This window comes from Pteronotus mesoamericanus, unplaced genomic scaffold (genome assembly GCF_021234165.1).
Source record: "Pteronotus mesoamericanus isolate MK-2021 breed Mesoamerican mustached bat unplaced genomic scaffold, CSHL_Meso_final contig_27, whole genome shotgun sequence".
NCBI classification, from domain to species: domain Eukaryota; kingdom Metazoa; phylum Chordata; class Mammalia; order Chiroptera; family Mormoopidae; genus Pteronotus; species Pteronotus mesoamericanus.
Window position 1 is genome coordinate 7,784,709 of NW_026555115.1, and position 19,990 is coordinate 7,804,698.

General features: G+C 35.3%; 1 protein-coding gene across 2 annotated transcripts in view; it reads left to right on the forward strand.

The window, feature by feature from the left end:
* Positions 1-19,990, forward strand: part of PTPN4 (protein tyrosine phosphatase non-receptor type 4) — a 258,211-nt gene that overhangs the window by 68,416 nt on the left and 169,805 nt on the right. For both annotated transcript variants that reach the window (XM_054575007.1, XM_054575008.1), the window contains one exon: positions 18,580-18,687. In XM_054575007.1, coding sequence (XP_054430982.1) covers positions 18,580-18,687 — 108 coding nt within the window. The remainder of the gene's footprint in view (positions 1-18,579; positions 18,688-19,990) is intronic.

The following is a 19,990-nucleotide window of genomic DNA, read 5'->3' on the forward strand; positions in this document are numbered from 1 at the left end:
AGCTGCATGTCAAGTAAGTGATAGAATGAAGACTAGAATCCTAGCCCTTTGACTCTTAAAACTGGCGTGTCTGTCTTCCATACCATTTACTATCAGTTTGAATGGTCTACTGGTTTGTTTTTGCGTTTTTTTCCCCTATATCTTTCTGTGATCAGTAACACTAATTTTAAGCATATTACAAGTTTTGGTCTTCAAAGATTGGAGATAACTATATTTTTGTTACTGTTTTTCTTATATTTCTGTATGACTAGCAATTTAATGATGTGCTCCTCGGAAATGCTTATTAGAAGCTCAGATTGCTGCCTCCACACCTCAATTTCATAGGTCTCTGTTGGGGCCAGGAAACTATATTTTAAATGAGTAATTAAGATGATTTTCATACATATAGTCTCTGGCCTTACAGAGAAACACAGTAGGGAAGGATGGAGACTGCCTTGACCTCATTAACATTATAAAATTAGCTATTATTTATAGAGCGAATTTTCCTGTTTGTTCATTGCATACATATATCACATGGGACAGAATCAAAATCCATGTTAAACTGCAGCTAAATTATACTTACTGTTCTCCTCACTTACAGAATAGGGTTGGGTTTTATGTTTAGTGTTTTTGTAAAGCTGAAGAAGAAGCTGATCTATACTTTTACAAGAGCCGTCTTAAATAAAAGGCTTTGAACCCATATCTGGAACTGTAAACGTACCTATATAACAGCAATTCTCCAGTGGGGCTGATTTTTGTATCTGCTCCCCCTTCCCCAGAGGACATATGGCAATGTCAAAATATTGCTGGTTGTTACAGCTAGGTGCGAGCTCCTGGCATCTAGTGGGTAGAAACCAGGGATGCTGCTAATGTTCTACAGTACACAGGACAGCACCTCCCCATCCCCAACCCCCGCAGCAGAGAATTATCTGACACAAAATAACAGCAGTGGCAAGGTTGGTTCAGAAATTGTGCTATAAAGTTAGTTTTCAGTAAAAACTTTTGATGGATAAATTTTTACAAAATCTTTTTTTAGCTGCAGTTTTCCATCAGTTAGGAGTTTTTACTCCTGAAAGTTGAAAGAGTCAAGAGCTATTTTGTCCCTAAACATATGCCTATACCCAAACATATGTTTCCTATGTTGATAGTTTGCATTTTTCATTTGCATATTAATCACACACTAGCTTTAAAGGAAGTCAAAGTGGAAAAGTAGAATGTCTTGAGTACTAATTTGGAAGTAGGGGATTTTCTAATATGCAAAGAGTATAATCTGCAAGTATTGTGTGCATCGGCAGTACATAAGGTTCCCATTGGGCTGTTTACTTGCACATTTTACTTGGTTAAATAAAAAATTTTCTCAGTATGAATGAGTGTGGCCTAGTATTATATGGAGGGTTTTGGTAGTACATGTGAACATAAGTAACTTTTTATTTGAAGTAGAGCATACATAGAGTAAAAAACCATCCTAAATGTAAGATTGGTAAGAGTTACTAAGTGAAATCTTCTGTGAAACCCCCATTATAATATGATATAGAATATTACCAATACTTTATAGGCATTCCTGTACTTCTCCTCTGCTATTATTCATTCCTTGCCTAAGGTAGTCACCATTCCGACATTTATTACTACAAATTAGGTTTGCTGGTTTTTGAATGTTACTAGAATAAGCCATTGAAACTGCCCTTCTTTTAGGGCATTATTCAGTATAAATATTTTTCCCTCACTGCTGTATAATGGTCTGTTTATGGTAGATAGTTTCCAAGGATGGCCTCCCAGTGAACCACACTTCCTGGTATTCACACCATTGCAGAGTTCCTCACCCCTGAATCTTGTGTGGCCTTTGTGACTGATTTTTGTTCAGGGCAGTAAAGAGATTCTTTGTGACTCCTCATAATAAAAAGCCTTCCATCTTTTAGTTGGTTTCTTAGAGCACAAACTCTTGGAACAGACCATCTCAGAACCCAGCTGTCATGCTGTGAGAAGTGCATATCATATGGAGAGGCCATATATGTAGGCTCTGTGGTTAACAATGTCAGTTGATTCCAGGCAATAGTCAGCATCTGTTGCCAACTAATGAGTAAGCCATCTTGTACATCAAGTCTAGTCAAACTTGAGATGACCTTAATAGCTGCCATCTAACTACAACCACAAGTGAGAACCACAAGATGGGCCCAGTCAACCCACAGAAATATGACAGATACTAATATTAAAATAAAAAAACATTTTGGTATATTTACCACACAGAATAAACAGGAAGACATCATTGCATGAGTAAACCAAAACTTATCCTACCTACTGTTTGTGACCCTTGGTTTGTTTACAGTTTCAGGCTACTGGTGGATACTGCAGCTTTAAACAATTCTGGTATATGTTTGTGATACACCCACCACACACACACGTCTGTTGGGCAAATATCTAAGAGTGGAAATATTGGATTCTCGATCAGATGTTGTGAAAATTTTTCAAAGTGGTTATATGTATGTATACTTGAACTAGTGGTTTGAGAGTTATATTTGTTCTACACCCTTATTAATACTTGTTATTTTAAAATTTTAGCCATCCTGGTGCTTGTGTTGTAATATCTCATTGTGGTTTAACCTGCTATCAATGAATTTCTTCAACATTTAAAAAATAATTCCAATCTCACACACTCTTCTGGAGAATAAAAGAGAAGAGACACTTCACAACTCATTTTATGAGACCAGCATAACCTTTATATTAACAGTGAATACTATCATTATACAATAAAGGAATATTACAGATCAATCTTTTATGAACAAAGATTGCAAAATTTTGTAGCAGATTAAATCCATATACTCATACACACTCATACTTTGATAAATGCATTTATACCAAGTTCGGTTTATTCTAAGGATGCAAGATGTAATTTACCTCATTAATTGAGTAAAGGAGATAAACGATACTATCATTTCGTTCATTTGTATTAAAAAACAAATAAAAGCTTAGTGCACTAGAAATAGAAAAGAATTTCTCTAAACTGGTGAAGGATACTTAAATATATCCTAAAGCAAATATCATACCTAGAAATGAAGTACAGAGAGTTTTCCCCTGAAACTGGGAACAAGACAAGAATGTCTACTATCACCACTTTATTGTGCCTTTTTATTGTTTTTATTTGTGATTTTTTTTCCCATCTAGTTATTGATCATTTAGATTTTCCTTTCTTATCTTACTCTTGTTATGGTCTGTAAGTAATTTTGTTTTCCTTTGTGAAAATCTTTGTGAGGGAACATTTGTCAATTTCTCCTTGTAGGACTTGTCTACTTTTTATACTGTGTATTTTTTTTAACGACTTTATTGCTAATATTTTCTCCCATTCAGTATATTGTCTTTTCACTTTCTTGGTGGTATCCTCTGAAACAAAGTTTTAATCTTTGATTAATCCTAGTTTATCTCTATTTTTCTTTTGTCACATGTGTTTTTTTGTGCCATATCTGAAATACCATTGCCTAATTCATTGTCACAAATGTATATGTCTTTTATATTTTTATTTAAGCCTTTTATGGTTCTAGTTATTAACTTAAGTCTATGGTCCATTTGGAGTTCATTTTTTAAATAGGGTATGATGGAGGGATCTAGTTTCATTTTTTTATACGGAGATAAATAGATGTCCCAACACCATTTTTTTAAAAGTACATTTTATTGATTATACTATTATAGTTGTCCCATTTTTTCCTCTCCCTTTTATTCCCCTCCACTCTGCATCACCCCTCCTACCGACACGTCCCCATCTCCCCTTTAGTTCATCTTCATGGGTCGGTCATACATATAAATTCTTTGGATTTTCCATTTCCCATACTGTTCTTAACCTTGCCTTGTCTGTTTTGTACCTGCCATTTATGCTTCTTATTCCCTGTACCTTTTCCCCCATTCTCCCCCCTCATATTCCCCTCTGATCTCCATTTCTGTGATTCTGTTCCTGTTCTAGTTGTTTGCTTAGTTTGTTTTTTGTTTTTTAGGTTCAGTTGTTAGATAGCTGTGAGTTTGTTATCATTTTACTGTTCATAATTTCTGATCTTCATCTTTTTCTTAGGTAAGTCCAGTGGCATTGTTCCTTCATGGACCCCTCCCCCACATATGGTGCCACAATGCAGGGACCTGCATTTCTGTGCCCTGGCAAATACCTAAGGCTCTGCCTCTCCAAAGTAACAGGGGACTGAGACAAGGAAATGTGGAAATGTAGCCCAAATGAAAGAACACATCAAAGCTCCAAAAGTAGAACTAAGTCATGAAGAGTTAACCAACCCATCAGATGCACAGTTCAAAAACTGGTAATCAGGATGCTCACTGAATTGGTTGAGGATGGTCACAAAATGGAGGAAAAAATAAAGGCTATGCAAAGTGAAATAAAGAGAAGTATATAGGGAACCAACAGTAAGGGTTAGGAAACTGGGACTCAAATCAACAATTGGGAGCAGAAGGAAGAGGTAAATATTCAACCAGAACAGAATGAAGAAACAAGAATTCAAAAAAATGAGGAGAGGCTTAGGAACCTCCAGGACAATTTTAAACATTCCAACATCCAAATCATAGGGGTGCCAGAAGGAAAAGAGGAAGAGAAAGAAATTAAAAACTTATTTGGACAAATAATGAAGGAGAACTTCCCCAATCTGGCCAAGGAAATGGACTTCCACGAGGTCCAGGAAACTCAGAGTCCCAAAGAAGTTGGACCCAAGGAAACACACACCAAGGCACATCATAATTACATTACCCATTTTCCAAGATTAAAGATAAGGAGAGAATCTTAAAAGCAGCAAGAGAAAAGGAGACAGTTACATACAAAGGAGTTCCCATAAGATTATCAGCTGATTTTTCCAAAGAAACCTTGCAGGCAAGAAGGGGCTGGAAAGGAGTATTCAAATTCATGAAAGGCAGGGACCTGTATCCAAGATTACTCTATTCAGGAAAGGTATCATTTAGAATGGAAGGGCAGATAAAGTGCTTCCCAGATAAGGTCAAGTTAAAGGAGTTCATCATCACCAAGCCCTTATTATATGAAATGTTAAAGGGACTTATCTAAGAAAAAGAAGATCAAAAACTATGAACAGTAAAATGACAAACTCACAGCTATCAATGACTGAACCTAAAAAAAAGGAACAAAAACAAACTAAGCAAACAATTAGAACAGGAACAGAATAATAAAAATGGAGATCAGAGGGGAGAGGGAGAGGGAAGAATAGGGGGAAAGGTGCAGTAAATAAGCAGCATAAATAGCAGGTACAAAATAGGCAGGGAGAAGGTAAGAATAGTTTAAGAAATGGAGAATCCAAAGAACTTATATGTACAACATAAACTAGGGGGGAAGCAGGGAATGCTGTGGGGGCGGGAAGTGCAGGGTGGAGTTGAATAAAGGGGAGAAAAAAAATTAGGACAACTGTAAGAGCATAATACATAAGATACATATTAAAAACAAGTTGTCCCTGAGGTTCCTAAGCCGCTCCTCTCCCTTTTTTTGATTTTAATTTTAATTTTTTTTATTTCTTGTCTCTTCATTTTGTTCTGGTTGAATGTTTATTTCTTCCTTCTCCTCCAAATTGTTGATTTGAGTCCTGGTTCCTTCCCTTCACTGTTGGTTCCCTGTGTATTTCTCTTTATTTCACTTTGCATAGCCTTCACTTTTTCCTCTATTTTGCGACCGCACTCAGCCATTTCTGTGAGCGCCCTGATCACCAGTATTTTGAACTGTGCATCTGATAGGTTGGCTAGCTCTTTCTCACTTAGTTGTTTTTCTGGAGTTTTGATCTATTCTTTCATTTGAACCATGTTGCTTTGTCTAGGTGCACCTGTTTTGTTGTAAGGGGCGAAGCTTCTGTATTCTCCAGGGCAGGGCAACCCACTTTGGATTGTGGTGCTGTATGTGGGGGAGGGGTCAGAGAGAAAACAATGCTGCTTGCTTGACTCTTGCCCCACCTTTAGTAACTTTCCCCACTGCCTGTAAGCAAATTGTGCCCTTTCAGATGCTGCCTTGGTGCTGATTCCCAGGTGGGTGGGCTTGTGTACATTGTAGAGCCCCATGGGCGTCCCTAACGGACTCTTGTGAGACTGGCAGTTTTTTCTGCTCCCACCCCCACAGGTTTTTACAGTGAGAGGTTTTGAAACTTTCTTTTTGAGTGCTGGAACCCTGGGTTGTGTGGTCTTCTGCCTCCCCAGTTGTTCCTCCCAGTTTACCACCTGTGAATGTGGGACTGCCCAGTCCACCCACCTTGTTGCTCACCCTCTCCACCTTGGCGGCCTGTCCCAGCCCTTCCTACCAGTCTGGATGAATGTTTCTTCTTTAACACCTTAGTTGTCAAGACTTCAGTTTTCTGGCAGCTCTGATTTCTTTTTGTTCTTAAATTTTTGTTGGCCTTTTGGTTGAGCAAGGAAGCAAAGCATATCTACCTATGCCTCCACCTTAGCTGGAAGTCCTGGATGGATTTCTTTTGAGTTTATAATCTCCTGTGTTGCCAGAAGTGGAAGTCATGTTTATGGTATCTTTATTTGCATAGAAACCTTTTATGTTAAAATATTCTGATTTATTCTTTGTTTTTCTTTATGCATAATTTGGGACGCTTGTGGCAAAAAAAGCTTTCAAAAGGTAAAAATATAAAGATATTCTCATATAATTCCTTCCAGAAATTTTGTAGTTCTAAGTTAATGTCAAATTTTTAGTGTGATGTGAGATAGTAATTGACATTTATTTTCATTTGATTTTTCTCCCTGTGTGTAAGGAGATATTTGTATGCTTTTTCTCCTTTATTCTGTTAGTATAAATCATTAATTATACGTGTATAGTTTTTTTATAGTAAATCCTCCCTAAAATCCTTGTCTTGTTTTTGTCACATTGCCAAATTCAGTTTGCTAATACTTTATTTGATATTTTTGCATCTCTATTCACGACAGTGATTTGTCTTTCTATGTGCGTTTTTTTGTTTTACTGTTATTTCCTCTTTAATTAGAATAATAGAGTAATTGGGTAGTATTTTCTGCTTTTGCAGTCTTTGGCATAGTGTAAGTAAATTGGAGGTTGTACATTCTTTGAAGGTTGTTGGACCTTCACAAACTTGGTAAAGCTATGTATGTTTGGTGTCTTGATGTGAGGGATATTAAGCTGCTTACTGTTTTATTTCGTTTTTGTAGGTCTGTATTCTCTATCAGTGGTTTTGTTTTCTTTTGTATTTTTTTTTTTTTTGTTATACTCTTATCCAGTGTTTTTGGAGGTTTGTGTGTTAAGCTTTTTAATCCATTTATAAGTAATTTTGGGGGTACGGTGAAGCTATGATTTTGGTTAAGTTTTATTCTCTCTGTATGGATGTCCAGTTGGCTCCTTGTCATCGTATTGAAAAAAACTTTTTCCCACTGTTCTTTAGTACTACTTTTTTGTAAATAAAGTTTGTAGCATTTGTTTTCAGGGATTTTTCTCCCATTCTACTAGTCTCAGACCAAGTCTTTACCATTGCACCTGTCTTAATTATTTTAGGTTTATAATAAACTTTTGTATTGGATAGAGGAAATCCTTTTATATTTTTAATACTTTCAGTCATTTAAGTTTATGATCTACAGTCCTGTTATTTGAAATTCTAAAGGAATGTCATTTAGCTCTGGTGACTTTTGCTCTTGATTCCTCTTGTGTTTTATCCTTTTGGAGTGTGAACTTGTCTTCAGATAGGCGATAACTTTAGGAATCATCTGTGTCTGGGTTGAGGATATTTCCCTTGAGAAATGTTTCATTTTTACCCAGGACTAATTTTTTACTCATAATTTTTCAGCTTTTGGGTTCTATAGACAATAGATAGTATAAAGTCGAACTTTAGACCCTTGTGAGGGTAGCCTCATGGTTGTGAATTTTCATGAGACTTTTCTTCATTCAGATCTCAGGTGGAGGCAGAAAAACTTCTTTGGTCTCATTCTGGGCTAGTGGAAGGGTTTCCCTGCCTCGGAAGTCTACCTTTCACTAAGAATATTGCTATCCAGGATTCAGGGTTTCAGTGGGAAAGTTTTAGTTTCATATCTCAATTGGTTGAGCTCATGTCCTTCTTACTGTCTCACCTTTATGTGATAAACTTAGACTGCTTATTCTTTAAGAAGCCTTTCTGGGGCAGCCCAAGCACAGTTTACACCCAGGCTCATAAGTTTTCTTTTTCTTCCTTTCTCCATGCTGATTCTTTTCAACTCAGTTATTTAATTAAAAGAACGTTTACTACATTTTATGCGGCATCTCTAGAGATTTTGTTGCAGAGAGTTTTTAGATCATCTAGTTTGCCATAATGCTGTAAAGGGAAGTAGGTATTTTTAAATAGGCTATACAAAGCAATTGTGTATTATCATCTTAAATAATTTCCCTTTCAGATGGGAGTACTAAATATAAATAGTATTATGTTGTTGACAACAAAATAATTCTTTGAATCAGAGTATCATGAAGTAAGTGTCTGTAAGCATTGACTCTTGAGCCAGATAATCTGAGATAGAATGTAAGCTCTGCCACTTACTACCCATGTGATCCTTAGAAACCTGATTTCCTTCATGTTCCTCAGTTTGTTTTTTTCATCTTTAAAGATTCTTAATACTACCTACTTCATAGGGTTGTTACACTTACAACTATGCCTGACATATTAAGCATTGGCTATTTTTATTGTTAATTTGTTAGCTATAACTCTTAGTTCTTGGAGTTCTCTTTATGTGAAAACTTTTGTCCTTATTTCTATATATAAATTATTTTCAGTTTTTCACCTGTAGAAGACATACTTTATATCTCGAGTACCATATTGTGTGGTTTTCCCTCTGCTTGTTTTATAAATTAGTTCTAGGCAGAAAAAAGAAAGTATTGCCACTTCCTTAAGCTACTCAAACTTTCCATTGTCCGTCAGTAAATAACCTCCTTTTCTTATCAAAATTAGTATGTTTATGTTCTCTCTTAAAGTGTATGTTGTCTCTTAAGGTTCTCTGTTCTCTCTAAATACATAGTGAAAATCTATCTATGGTATAGTCTTCATCCAAGGAAGTATTCAAAGTCCATACTCTAATAGGGGTCTAAAAGACATTGTTAAGTAGTATATGCCTTTGGCCTAAACATTGTGGAAGTTAACTCTTTCTTACAGACTTTCAGTCTTTTTGACTGACCTAATCTATTATATAATTTTGTCTCTCTTATGTGAAAATATTCTTCCTTTCTGTTTGAAGAGACCATGTTTAAAAATAAGGAAACTTAGAGCCAGAAGGGACCTTGGAGATCATCTAATCTAGTTGTTTTTAGACATTTAAAAATATGGAATCCTTTTCCCCCCTGATGAAGATACACACACACACATTTATATATGTGGGTATAATGGGTCAGTTACAGTTACTGTGGCTGAAGCAGGAAGCCCAGATTTTGCCTTCTTGGATTTTCCTCCCCCCAGTGCATCAGTGTCTAAACCTAAGTACATTCACTGATCCCCGGGCACTACACAGATAGTCCTGTAACTGCTGATTTCATCTATCCCAGGCTAGAGTTGATGAAACTGGCCTAGGTGGAAACAAAATTTATCTAAAACTCCATACCAGCTGGCCAGATAAAAACTTGGCATGACTATTTGCTACTTCCATTTCACTATACTACCTTCCAAAATACTTTTACTGTCTGTAGAGGTGCTGCTTAGTGTTTCTTACAAACTCGTTTAACACATCTCTTCTTGTATTTGGCCATCCTACTGATTCTGAGTAAGAATCTCAGTTTTGCCTGTTATTTATTCCTTAAAGTTATAGTGATAAGCCTAAATTAGTTTTGTTAGAGATAATCTCTTTATCTTTAGAGATACTATTTGCAGTAAGTTAGTTTCTCTACAGATGCGCTACCCATTGTGTTTTAAAGATTCTTTCAAATGCCTTTCCTAACTGGTCTTGTGAACCAAGAAAAACTAAAGGACCAGTAATGCCTATGAAGAGACTAAAAGCCATATAAACCTTAAGATTTATAGGCCATTTTATCATTCACTCATTCAACTAACCAAATATTTATTGATTGCCTTCTGCAGTCACTGTTGTACCTATTTGTGATTTTGGTATACCAGTCAGGGTTTTTAATAAGTTGTTTTCTCACGCTGTCTTCTGACCCTGGGCAACATCATCTGCGTAATGGCTTTAGTATTTTTTTACTTCTGTGACTGAAGTAAAGACTCTGACCCACATGTCAGGGCTGAGTGGAAGCCTCCAATTGCTTGGCTGCCTATCCTGTGACCTAAAATCTGTTAATAAGGAGTTGTGATGCATGAGAAATGTGAGGGTATAGAAATTCTCATATTCTCCATACTTGCCTGGAGTGGAGCTTACATGGTGTTTGGGAGGAAGGAAGAGGAAGTAGATCATGATCATGGCTCAACTGTTAACAGACTCTCTATTCTTACCAAGATTTAGTAGAATTCCTTGAATAAATGCTATTTTGTTATATGCTCTTAAGATGATACCCTGAGACTCTAAATTCTTAAGAGTGTTTTGTTTGTGTGTGTTTTAATTATTCTCACCAGCAATAGTTGTTTTGCTGGGGAGCAGGTTCCTGGAGCTGTTTTCTTGACATCATTACCTGATTGAGTTTGGATTGTTAAACCAGCCTTGCATCTCTGGCAAACCCCTATTTAGTTATTACGTTACCAAACAGCAAATAGGGTTCTGCTGCCAGCTGCCACCCTCTAGGCAAAATTCCATAGGCAAAGGTTTGGTGGTAAAGGAAAGGAGTCTTTATTCAAAAAGCTTCACAATTTTGGAGGAACAGCTTTCTACATTGATTAGTCAACTTAAGCCTATCAGTGAAGGCTAAAATCTTTAACTCTTTAGTTACAGCTTTAATCACTTAAGCCTATCAATTAAGGCTTCCTTTAATACCTTATTTCTCCTATCATTCCCACTGTTAGTTTTAATTATCTTATTTCTGTAGGGTTAGTTTACAAACTAAAACAACATAAGATACAAAAGCTACACAATTTTGGCAGAATGGCAGGCTTCTGCCTCAGAGCTCGTCCCCTCTAGAACACTCAAAGAGTAACAACCCTGCCATCCTCTGCCAGACCAGCCTTATTCTAGTGTGTGTCTGGAGTTCCTTCCCATCCAAAATACCATCCTTTGGGAAATGCAGCCAGCCGTAGCACGATCATTCATGCATCCTCAAGGAAGAAGAGAGAGAGCCAGTGAGCCAGAGAGCCAGCCCAACAGCTGGAGAGCCCTTCTTTTTTTTTATTTAACATCTTTTAGCCATGGAGGCATTCAGATTCTCAGCCAGTCCCATCCTAGACTTTTTACCATTGCTTCGGGCAACCTCCTCCTACTCCTCCCCAGTGATCTGATCAGATCTCTCCGTAACAGTTATGTATAATTCTTTTGAGATATTGCTAAATTGCATCTGCTAATATTTTGTTGAGGAATTTTGCATCTGTGTTCATGAGGGGTATGTGTCTGTACTTTTCTGTTTTGAAATGTCTTTGCCTTTGATAAGGATAATAATACTAGTTTCATAGGGTGAGTTGATATTTTGGAGGTAGGTTTAGTAGAATTGTTCTTAATTCTTATTTAAATGTTTCCTAGAATTCTGCAGTGAAATCTTTGTGCCCAGAAAATTTTATTTGGGGGCAAGTGTTTTCTTGTATTATTTTATTTTTAAAAAACAGCCCTGGCCAGTGTGGCTCAATTGGAGCATTGTCCCGTAACTGAAAGATTTCAGGTTCAATTCTCTGTTAGGGCACAATATTGTACCTAGTTTGCAAGTTTGATCCCTACTCCAGGAGTGTATTGGAGGCAACCTGTCAATATTTCTCTCTCTCTAAAAAGCAATGAAAAAATGTCTTCTGGTGAGGATTAAATAAATAAATAATTATACAGCTATTCAAAGTATCTCTCATATTAGATGACTTTTAGTACAGTTTTTCCAAGTTGCCATATTTATGTGTTTATATTTTTCTCTTGTATTTACTTACATTGTAAATGTTTTTTGAGTGTGTAGTGATAGCCTCGGTTTTAATTCTTTAATTAGTAATTTGTGTCTCCCCCCTCCTATTTTTAAAATTACCCTTGCTAGGAGTTTATCAATTTTATTGATCTTTTTAAAGAATCAGATTTTCAGAAATTTCTGCTCTTAACTGTATTACTCCCTTCTGCTTATTTTGCTCTTTTTCTAGTTTTATTTAGGAGGGAGTTTAGGCTTGATTTGAGACCCTATATTCCTAATATAAACATTTAAGTTTCTAAATTCTTCTTTTAGCACTGCTTTGACTACCCACAGCCAGATTTTGCTATGTTGTGGGGGGGTTTTTCAGTGTATTGTATTTTTTTTAAATTTCCTTGAGTACTCTTTATCTTGTGTATTATTTAGAAATATATTCTTTAATTTGTAAGTATTTAGTTTTCAGATTTCTCTTCTTCCAGTACTGTTGTCTGTTTTGTTTTCATTATGGTTATAGAACATACTCTCTATGGTTTCAGTTCATTTTAATTTGATAAGTTTGGTTTATGACCCAGGATATGGTCTGTCTTGTGAATATTCCATAGACACTTGAAAAGAATGAATATTTTGTTTAATAGAGTATTCTATAAATATCCATTAGATCCTGTGAGTTGATGTATTGTATATTCTGGCTTATTTTCAGTTGAATAATCCCAGCAATTGCTAAATTGTTGACATTTCTAGTTATATTTGTGCCTTTCCTATTTTTCTTCCATTCCATTAAATTTTGTTTTATTTATTTTCCAGCTATGTTCTTTTCTGCTTGAACATTTTATAATGTTTTCCCCCACCAACCCCTGCCCTGGTAAAATTATTTGCTTTTAAGTCCTTTTAAAATTAATACTTAATGATACATCTTTTTTTGTCCCTTTGCTTTCAACCTACATATACCATTATATTTGAAGTCAGTTTTTCTTTTAGATAATACACAGTTGGGTCATGGTTTTTTCCCTACTCTTGTCAGTCTCTGTCTTTTATTTAACTATTTGGACCTTTTACTTTCATGTAATTATTTATGTTAGAACTTTCCGTTATTTTATTTCTTTTTTCCTGCCTCTTTCTAGATTATGGAAACATTTTCCAGGATTTAATTTTTATTTATTTTATTATTTTTGAGAGTATCTATTTACATAGTTTCTTGGAGGGGTGGTCGCTCTTTATATTTTACATATATAAATTATCATAGTATAATGACCAACCACATTTTATGGCCTTCAGTGAAACCTACCATTAAGGGTCTTTACCTTTTTCTTTTTTAATTATCTCAGATTTTTTTCTCTACATATATCAGCATATCAGACAAAGTTAAAATGTTTGCTTTAACCATAAAACATAATTTAATCCTGAAGAGAGGCATGGACTTTTATATTTTCCCCAATTTCTTTAATTCCATTGCTCTTTTCTGTTTTTTCCAAGTTTCTTTATTTTATTTCATTTCTGGTTGAACTTCATTTGGGCATTCTTTTAGTGATGGTCTGTTGGTGATAAATTACTGTGAATTTTCCTTTTTCTGATAATGTCATTATTTATCATTCATTCCTCTAAGATATTTTCTATTAATAGAGATTTTTGGGTTGATAGTGTTTCTTTTTTCCAGCACCTGGAATATGTTCTACGACTTCCTTCTAATCTTATGGTTGCAGATGAGAGAAGTCTGTTTTAAATTGAGTTGTCATTCTCTATAGCTAAATGTCTAGCTTTTTTCCTAGTTTCTTTCAAGATTTTTTTCTTTTGTTTTCAATAGTTTGATTATAATATGTTTTGGAATAGATTTGTTTGGATTCATTTTGTTTGGAACGCATTTGGATTCTCGAATCTATGTTTTTGCTTTTTGTCAAATTTGTAAAAATTTCAGCTAATATTTTCTCAAATATTTTTTCAACCTGAAACTCTTCTCTTTTAGGGATTCCATTGATATGATTGTTATATCTTTTTTCATTGTCCGACAGGTCTCTGAGGGTCTGGTCATTTTCTTTTTTTCAGTATATTTTCTTTGTGTTGTTTAGATCGGTCTATTGATCTGTCCTGAAATTCACTGATTCTTTCTCATTTTTATTCTTTTGAGTATATCCAGTCAGTTTTTATTTTTGTTACTGTATTTCTCAGTTATTTAATTTTTATTTAGTTCTTTTATATCTTTTAATTTGTTGCAGAAATAGTCTCCTTTTTTTATTTTTAGCAAAAAGCAGCATTCATAATGGCTCATTGAAACATTTTTATGATGGCTGCTTCAAAATCCTTATCAGGTAACTCAGCATATTTTAGTCATGCCAATATTGATTGACATCTGTTGATTGTTTCTTCTCATTGTAGTTGAGACTTTTTCCCTGCGTTTTGTATGATGAGTGATTTTAGGTAATATCCTTGATATTTTGGGCGCTATGAAACTCTGAATTACATTCAGTCTATTTTGGTTCAGGGAGTCACCCTAGTAGTATACAAACCCGTGGCCTGCTTTTGTAGGTTGTGGTTCTAATGACAAGTTGGTAACCAAAACCTTTGTATTACTGTTCTGGTCAACTTCATGCATGTGTTATCTAGAGACCTAACTGAAAACAATACAGGTATTCCACACCGTAGTTGAGGTTTTAAACCTTTTTCCTCTTTTAACTTCAGTCAGTTTTTCACATGTGATTCATTATGGGTATCTATCTAGGATTTTATTTTAAGAAAATTCAAAAAGGCTGAGAGAGCTACATGTAAGAGCTAAAACTATAAAGCTTTTAGAAGAAAATACATGGGTAATTCTTCATAACCATGGACTTAGCAATGAATTTTTAGATATGACACCAAAAGTACAAGCATCAAAAGAAAAAAATGGATAATTTGAGTTTCACAAAAATTAAAGTTTTGTGTATCTCAGTATGTGATCCAGAAAGTGAAAAGAGAACCTACAAAATGGGAGACAATATTTGCATATCTTGTATTGATAAGGGTTCTAGCATCCAGAATATGAAAAGAACTCTCAGAACTCAGTAACAAAGAGATTATCAACCCAATTTTTAAAGTGAACAAAGGACTTGATTAGACATGCCTTCAAAGATATACAAATGACCAATAGGCACATGAAAAAAGTGCTCAGTATCATTAGTTATTATGGAAATGCAAGCCAAAACCAACATGAAGTACCACTTCATGCCCAGTGGGGTGGCTTTGATCAAAAGAGTAGAAAATGACAAATATTGGCAAGGATGTGTAGAAATTGAAACCCTCATGCATTGCTGGTGGGAATGTAAAATAGGTACAACTGCTGTAGAAAGGAGTTAAAAAGTTAAACAGAATTTTCATATGGTCCATCAATGTCACTTCTACAATATGCCTCAAAGAATTGAAAGCAGATACTCAAATCGAAACCTGTGTATTATGGCAGCATTATTCATAGTACCAAAAGGTAGAAACAGTCTAAATGTCCAACAGCTGATAAGCAAATTGTGATATTGCCATATAAATGAAATATTATTTAACCATAGAAAGGAAATAAGATGTGGATATGAGGGGGTACCCTGTCCCACAGAGCCCCCACAGCTGCTGCGGATGAAGAAATAATTCATTCCAGACACTCTTGGTCTGCCAGGAGAAGCAGGTGGCAATTCCCTCTAGTGGAGAATGCCCCGAGCCCCTCTGCTCAATGGCTTTTATTGAGAGGGTTACAGGCAGGGGGTAGGCAGCAGAAATGTATAGGTAATCTCTCTACATAACAGCTTAAGCTTACAGAGAATAGATATTGTTTAAAGATGACAATGGCAGGAACACAGCGAACTGCTTCGGGACAGTGAGCAAACGTTATGGTGTTAGGTGGGTTCTGAGTCAGAGTCCAGAAATTGTGTAAATTTCTTTCCCAGGTTTGCACTGGTTATTTGGTATATGATTAACAGAGCTTGAGGGAGAAACAAAGCATGCTTCAAGAAGTGTAACTTATTTCTAAATCTGATTTCTGCCAGAGAGCCCTTGGAGTCAGTATCGGGTCTTCCCTGTCTCCAGCATTACTGGCATGACAGCCAAGACTTATGGGTCCTTTCCCAGGCCCCAGCTTGTGCAGGGCTACAGTTCCCGCTACCACTAAAAGCAGCCCCCTACATGGATATAATGGTACAATGTGGATGAACTTTGAAAACATTATACTAAACAAAAGAAGCCAGACACAGAAAACATTATGCTAAACAAAAGAAGCCAGACACAGAAGCCATACACTGTTCAATTCTATTTATGTGAAATGTGCAGAATAGATAGATTTAATTTCTTTTTTTTCTTTTTCTTTTTTTTAGAGAGAGTGTGGGAAGGGAGGGTGAAAGAGAGGGAGAGAAACATCAATATGAGAAATATCGATTGGTTGCCTCTTGTTTGCACCCTGACCAGGGACTGAACCCACAAACTAGTATGAGCGCTGACTGGGAATTGACCAGCGACCTTTCGCTTTGCAAGATGATTCCCAATCAGCCGAGCCACGCCAGTCAGGGAAGAATAGGTAAATTTATACAGACAGCACATTAGTGGTTGCCTGGGCCTGGAGAAAGGGAAAAGCATACTGTTTAATAGATATGGTATTCTTTTCATGTGATAAAATGTTTTGAAACTAGCTAGACATGATGGTTGTACAATATTGTGAATGTACTAAATACCACTGAGTTGCACACTTTAAAATGGTTAATTTTATATGTGAATTTTACCTCAATAAAAAGAAATAGAAAGAAAACTAAGAAAATTCTCTAGGCAGGCTACTGCCTTCTTTGCACCTTTCGAAGTGTTTTGTTTTTAAATTTTTTTTTTAATGTTTCACTTGGCTGAAGTGTAGGGAGAAATGGGTCTACTCCGTCTTGTCTCTAGAAATTAAAATGATCTTAGCTTTATTAAAAAGATACTGCTTGATCTACATCCTGGAGATGAGAATGGGAGGGAGATGGGGGTGGTGAGTTGCATCAGTATAAAAAATATTCACAGGTTATTTGAATAGGAACCGAAGTTGTAAAGCACTGTTTAAAGCACATCCTTCCTGCCATTGATGAGTTCTGCAAATAGCCATTTAACTCAGTCTGGCCAATAAGACATGAAGGGAAGCTCTTTGTAAGGTAACCATACAAGGAAGATTGTTCATTTAAACATTGTCACGTATGGCTGTGAATTTTGAAATTGCCATGATCATCTTGCTTACTGCCTATAAATGCAGTCAACACCAGAAATGCAGATAAGAGAGATGGAAAGAAACCTTGTACTAGATTACACCTCTCATCTGTTGAATTAGCCAGCTCTGGATTCTGTTGTACCTCAGTACTTTTCATTATATGAGAACAAAATATATCTCTATATTGTTTCAGCTCTGAGTTTTGATTCTAACTTGTATTTCGAAGCTACCAAACTGCTGTAGCTAATGAAAGGAAAAGTTGGCAGTAAAATATACCACTACTTATTAACATGTTCTTTCTGATACTTGTCTTATATAAATTATACTTCAGTCAATATATTGGCATGTTATACTTTTCCCCCTCCAATATTGGATTTTATTTTTCACTCAGGATGCTAGAAGTAGCCAGTATTGTTATTGCTCTTGTTTACTATTTTCAAATTGTCTTCCCAGTGATTTATAGCATCTGTGATATTAGCAGCAGTAAGTCTTTTTTATCTTAATTCTTTGGGTTTTAATTTTTGGATGGTTGTCATTATAGTTTTTCACTTTGATTTCTTTTATTACTGAACATGTGTATCATTTCTTCATGCTTTTATTTATTAGTTACATTTTTTAAGGGAATTATCTAGTTGTGCCCTTTCACCACAACTTTGTTAATGTGGGACTTAGGCAATTTATAGTTACCCTTACTAAAGCAGCAGGATAATAAATAATGTCTGTGTGATAGAATTGGTATGAGGTTAAAATTTTTCTAAAGTCCTCTGGGTACTTTTATAATTAAAACACTAATCCTTTATCAGTTTGCTACAAATAATGTTCACTATTTTTATTTCCCTTTTTGTGGCATTATTTATATTAGACACAAATTTTAAGTTGTATTTAGTCACATACGACATTTTGTAGTCAATTTAAATGTAGAAAATAAAAGAAATCAACAGAGACAAGAGGGAAGGGGGGGCAGGGAAAGGGAAGGGAAGGGGAAAGTCAAGGAACATATAGCAAGGACTCATGGACAAAACCAAAGGGGAAGAGCTGAGGGAGGGAAGGTGGGAGGGGGCAAGGGAAAGAGGTGGGGGGAAGGCAGAGACAAATGTATTTAAAAAGTAAATAAATTAATTAAAAAAATAAAAAATAAAAAAAATAAATATCCTATTGGCTTAAAAAGAAAAAAAAATGTAGAAAATAAAACAATAAGACAAGTGATGTGGCTATATACATGTGTTAATGTGGCAACAATATAAAATTACAGAAATACTATACTACCATGAAAGCAGAAGGCATTTTCAGGCAGAGGTTTTTCTTATATCTTCATATTTGTTATGTAGTCTTTGAATCAGTTTGCATAAAGTCAGTTTTTTAAGTAGTGTGAAACATGGGAAGTCTTCATTCTCAACAGTCATTGGATGGAAACAGCTGCCAATTTAATAGAAGAGGAGAAGAGTCCAAGAGGTTAAAAACATGAAAATGCATGTAGCCTGTCAGTGTTGATTTCCTTTTATTTTTCTTCTAGAAACATGATCAGGGGCAAGTTCTGTTGGATATAGTCTTCAAACATCTTGATTTGACTGAGCGTGACTATTTTGGTTTACAGTTGGCTGATGATTCCACAGATAACCCAGTAAGTTTAAGCTGTTGTCTTTCATTTTCATTTTAGTTTTTCTCTTTGTTCACAATATGAAGTTCTTTCTGATTTATAATGTTCACTGTTCTAGTGAGTTTTTTTTTTTTTTAAATTAACCTGACTATTGTGACATGATGGAAGGTGACTTGACTTTGGCTAGAAAACACAAACAATATACAGATGATGTATTATGGAATTTGCCTATAGAATTTGATCTTTTGGCTCTCACCTATTTTTTTCTTAATTTGTCATACTTTTCTGTCTTGAACATTCCTTCCCAAATGAGATATATTCTCAGGTCCAAGGATCCAATTGCTAATGATCCAAAATAATTCTTCCCCAAAATCATAGAATTTTAAAGACCTAAAGCCTTGGAGATTATCTTGTCTAACATGGTTATTTTTTTCATGGAAAATTATCTCAACCCAAGGAGATAAAAGTCCAAGCATTATTGAAACTAGACTTGGGACTTCTAACTCCCCACACAAGTTTTTCCTTAGCACTACAATTTCAGTATTTAAATATTCAGAATACCCTGTGAAATGCCAAAATGTGTCCAACAAAGGACCTTTAGAATAAAAATGTTGTAAGTAGTGTCTCATTTCTGGTTTCAGTATGAAATATATCAAGACTTCTAGGATAAATAATGAACTGAGGCAAATTGAAGTGTTCCTAAAAAAAGCAAGGAGTGAGGGAGTAACTTTTATGAAACATCTTCTGTGAACTTGTAAGCCAAATTCTCTTAGTAATCTTATGAATGTATAATTGAGAATCTTTTAAATATGAAAAACTGAGGCTTACAGACTTGTTTAATGACACAGATAATTAAGTAGCTGAGAAAGGATTTGAACTCCTATCTGATCCAAAATCCTATATACTCCTTACTGCAAAATGTTCCTTCCCAAGAGGTAATGATACAGATGTGCAGGACTTATAAAAATGAGCATATGGCAGAGAGGAGGTAACCATGCAATAAAATTACCAGCACTGATCAAAAAGAATTCAGTAATGTTCTGAAAGAATTCTTGTTAACCCTTAGTTCGGAGTTTTTTCATCTTAAAACTGATGTGTGTTATACATACGTACACACATATATAATGTATATGTTTCATGTGTATATTATACATACACTACTTTTAGAGGATCAGAATTAATGTTGTCTTAGAAACAAACATAATTGAAATTAACTTAAAATTGATAAACTAAAAGCACCTAGGATTTTATTATGGTCTTATAAATAAGAGACATAGATTCATAGTTGACTGGTTTTTCCTTTAGACTCTGCCTTGGTAATGAGTTC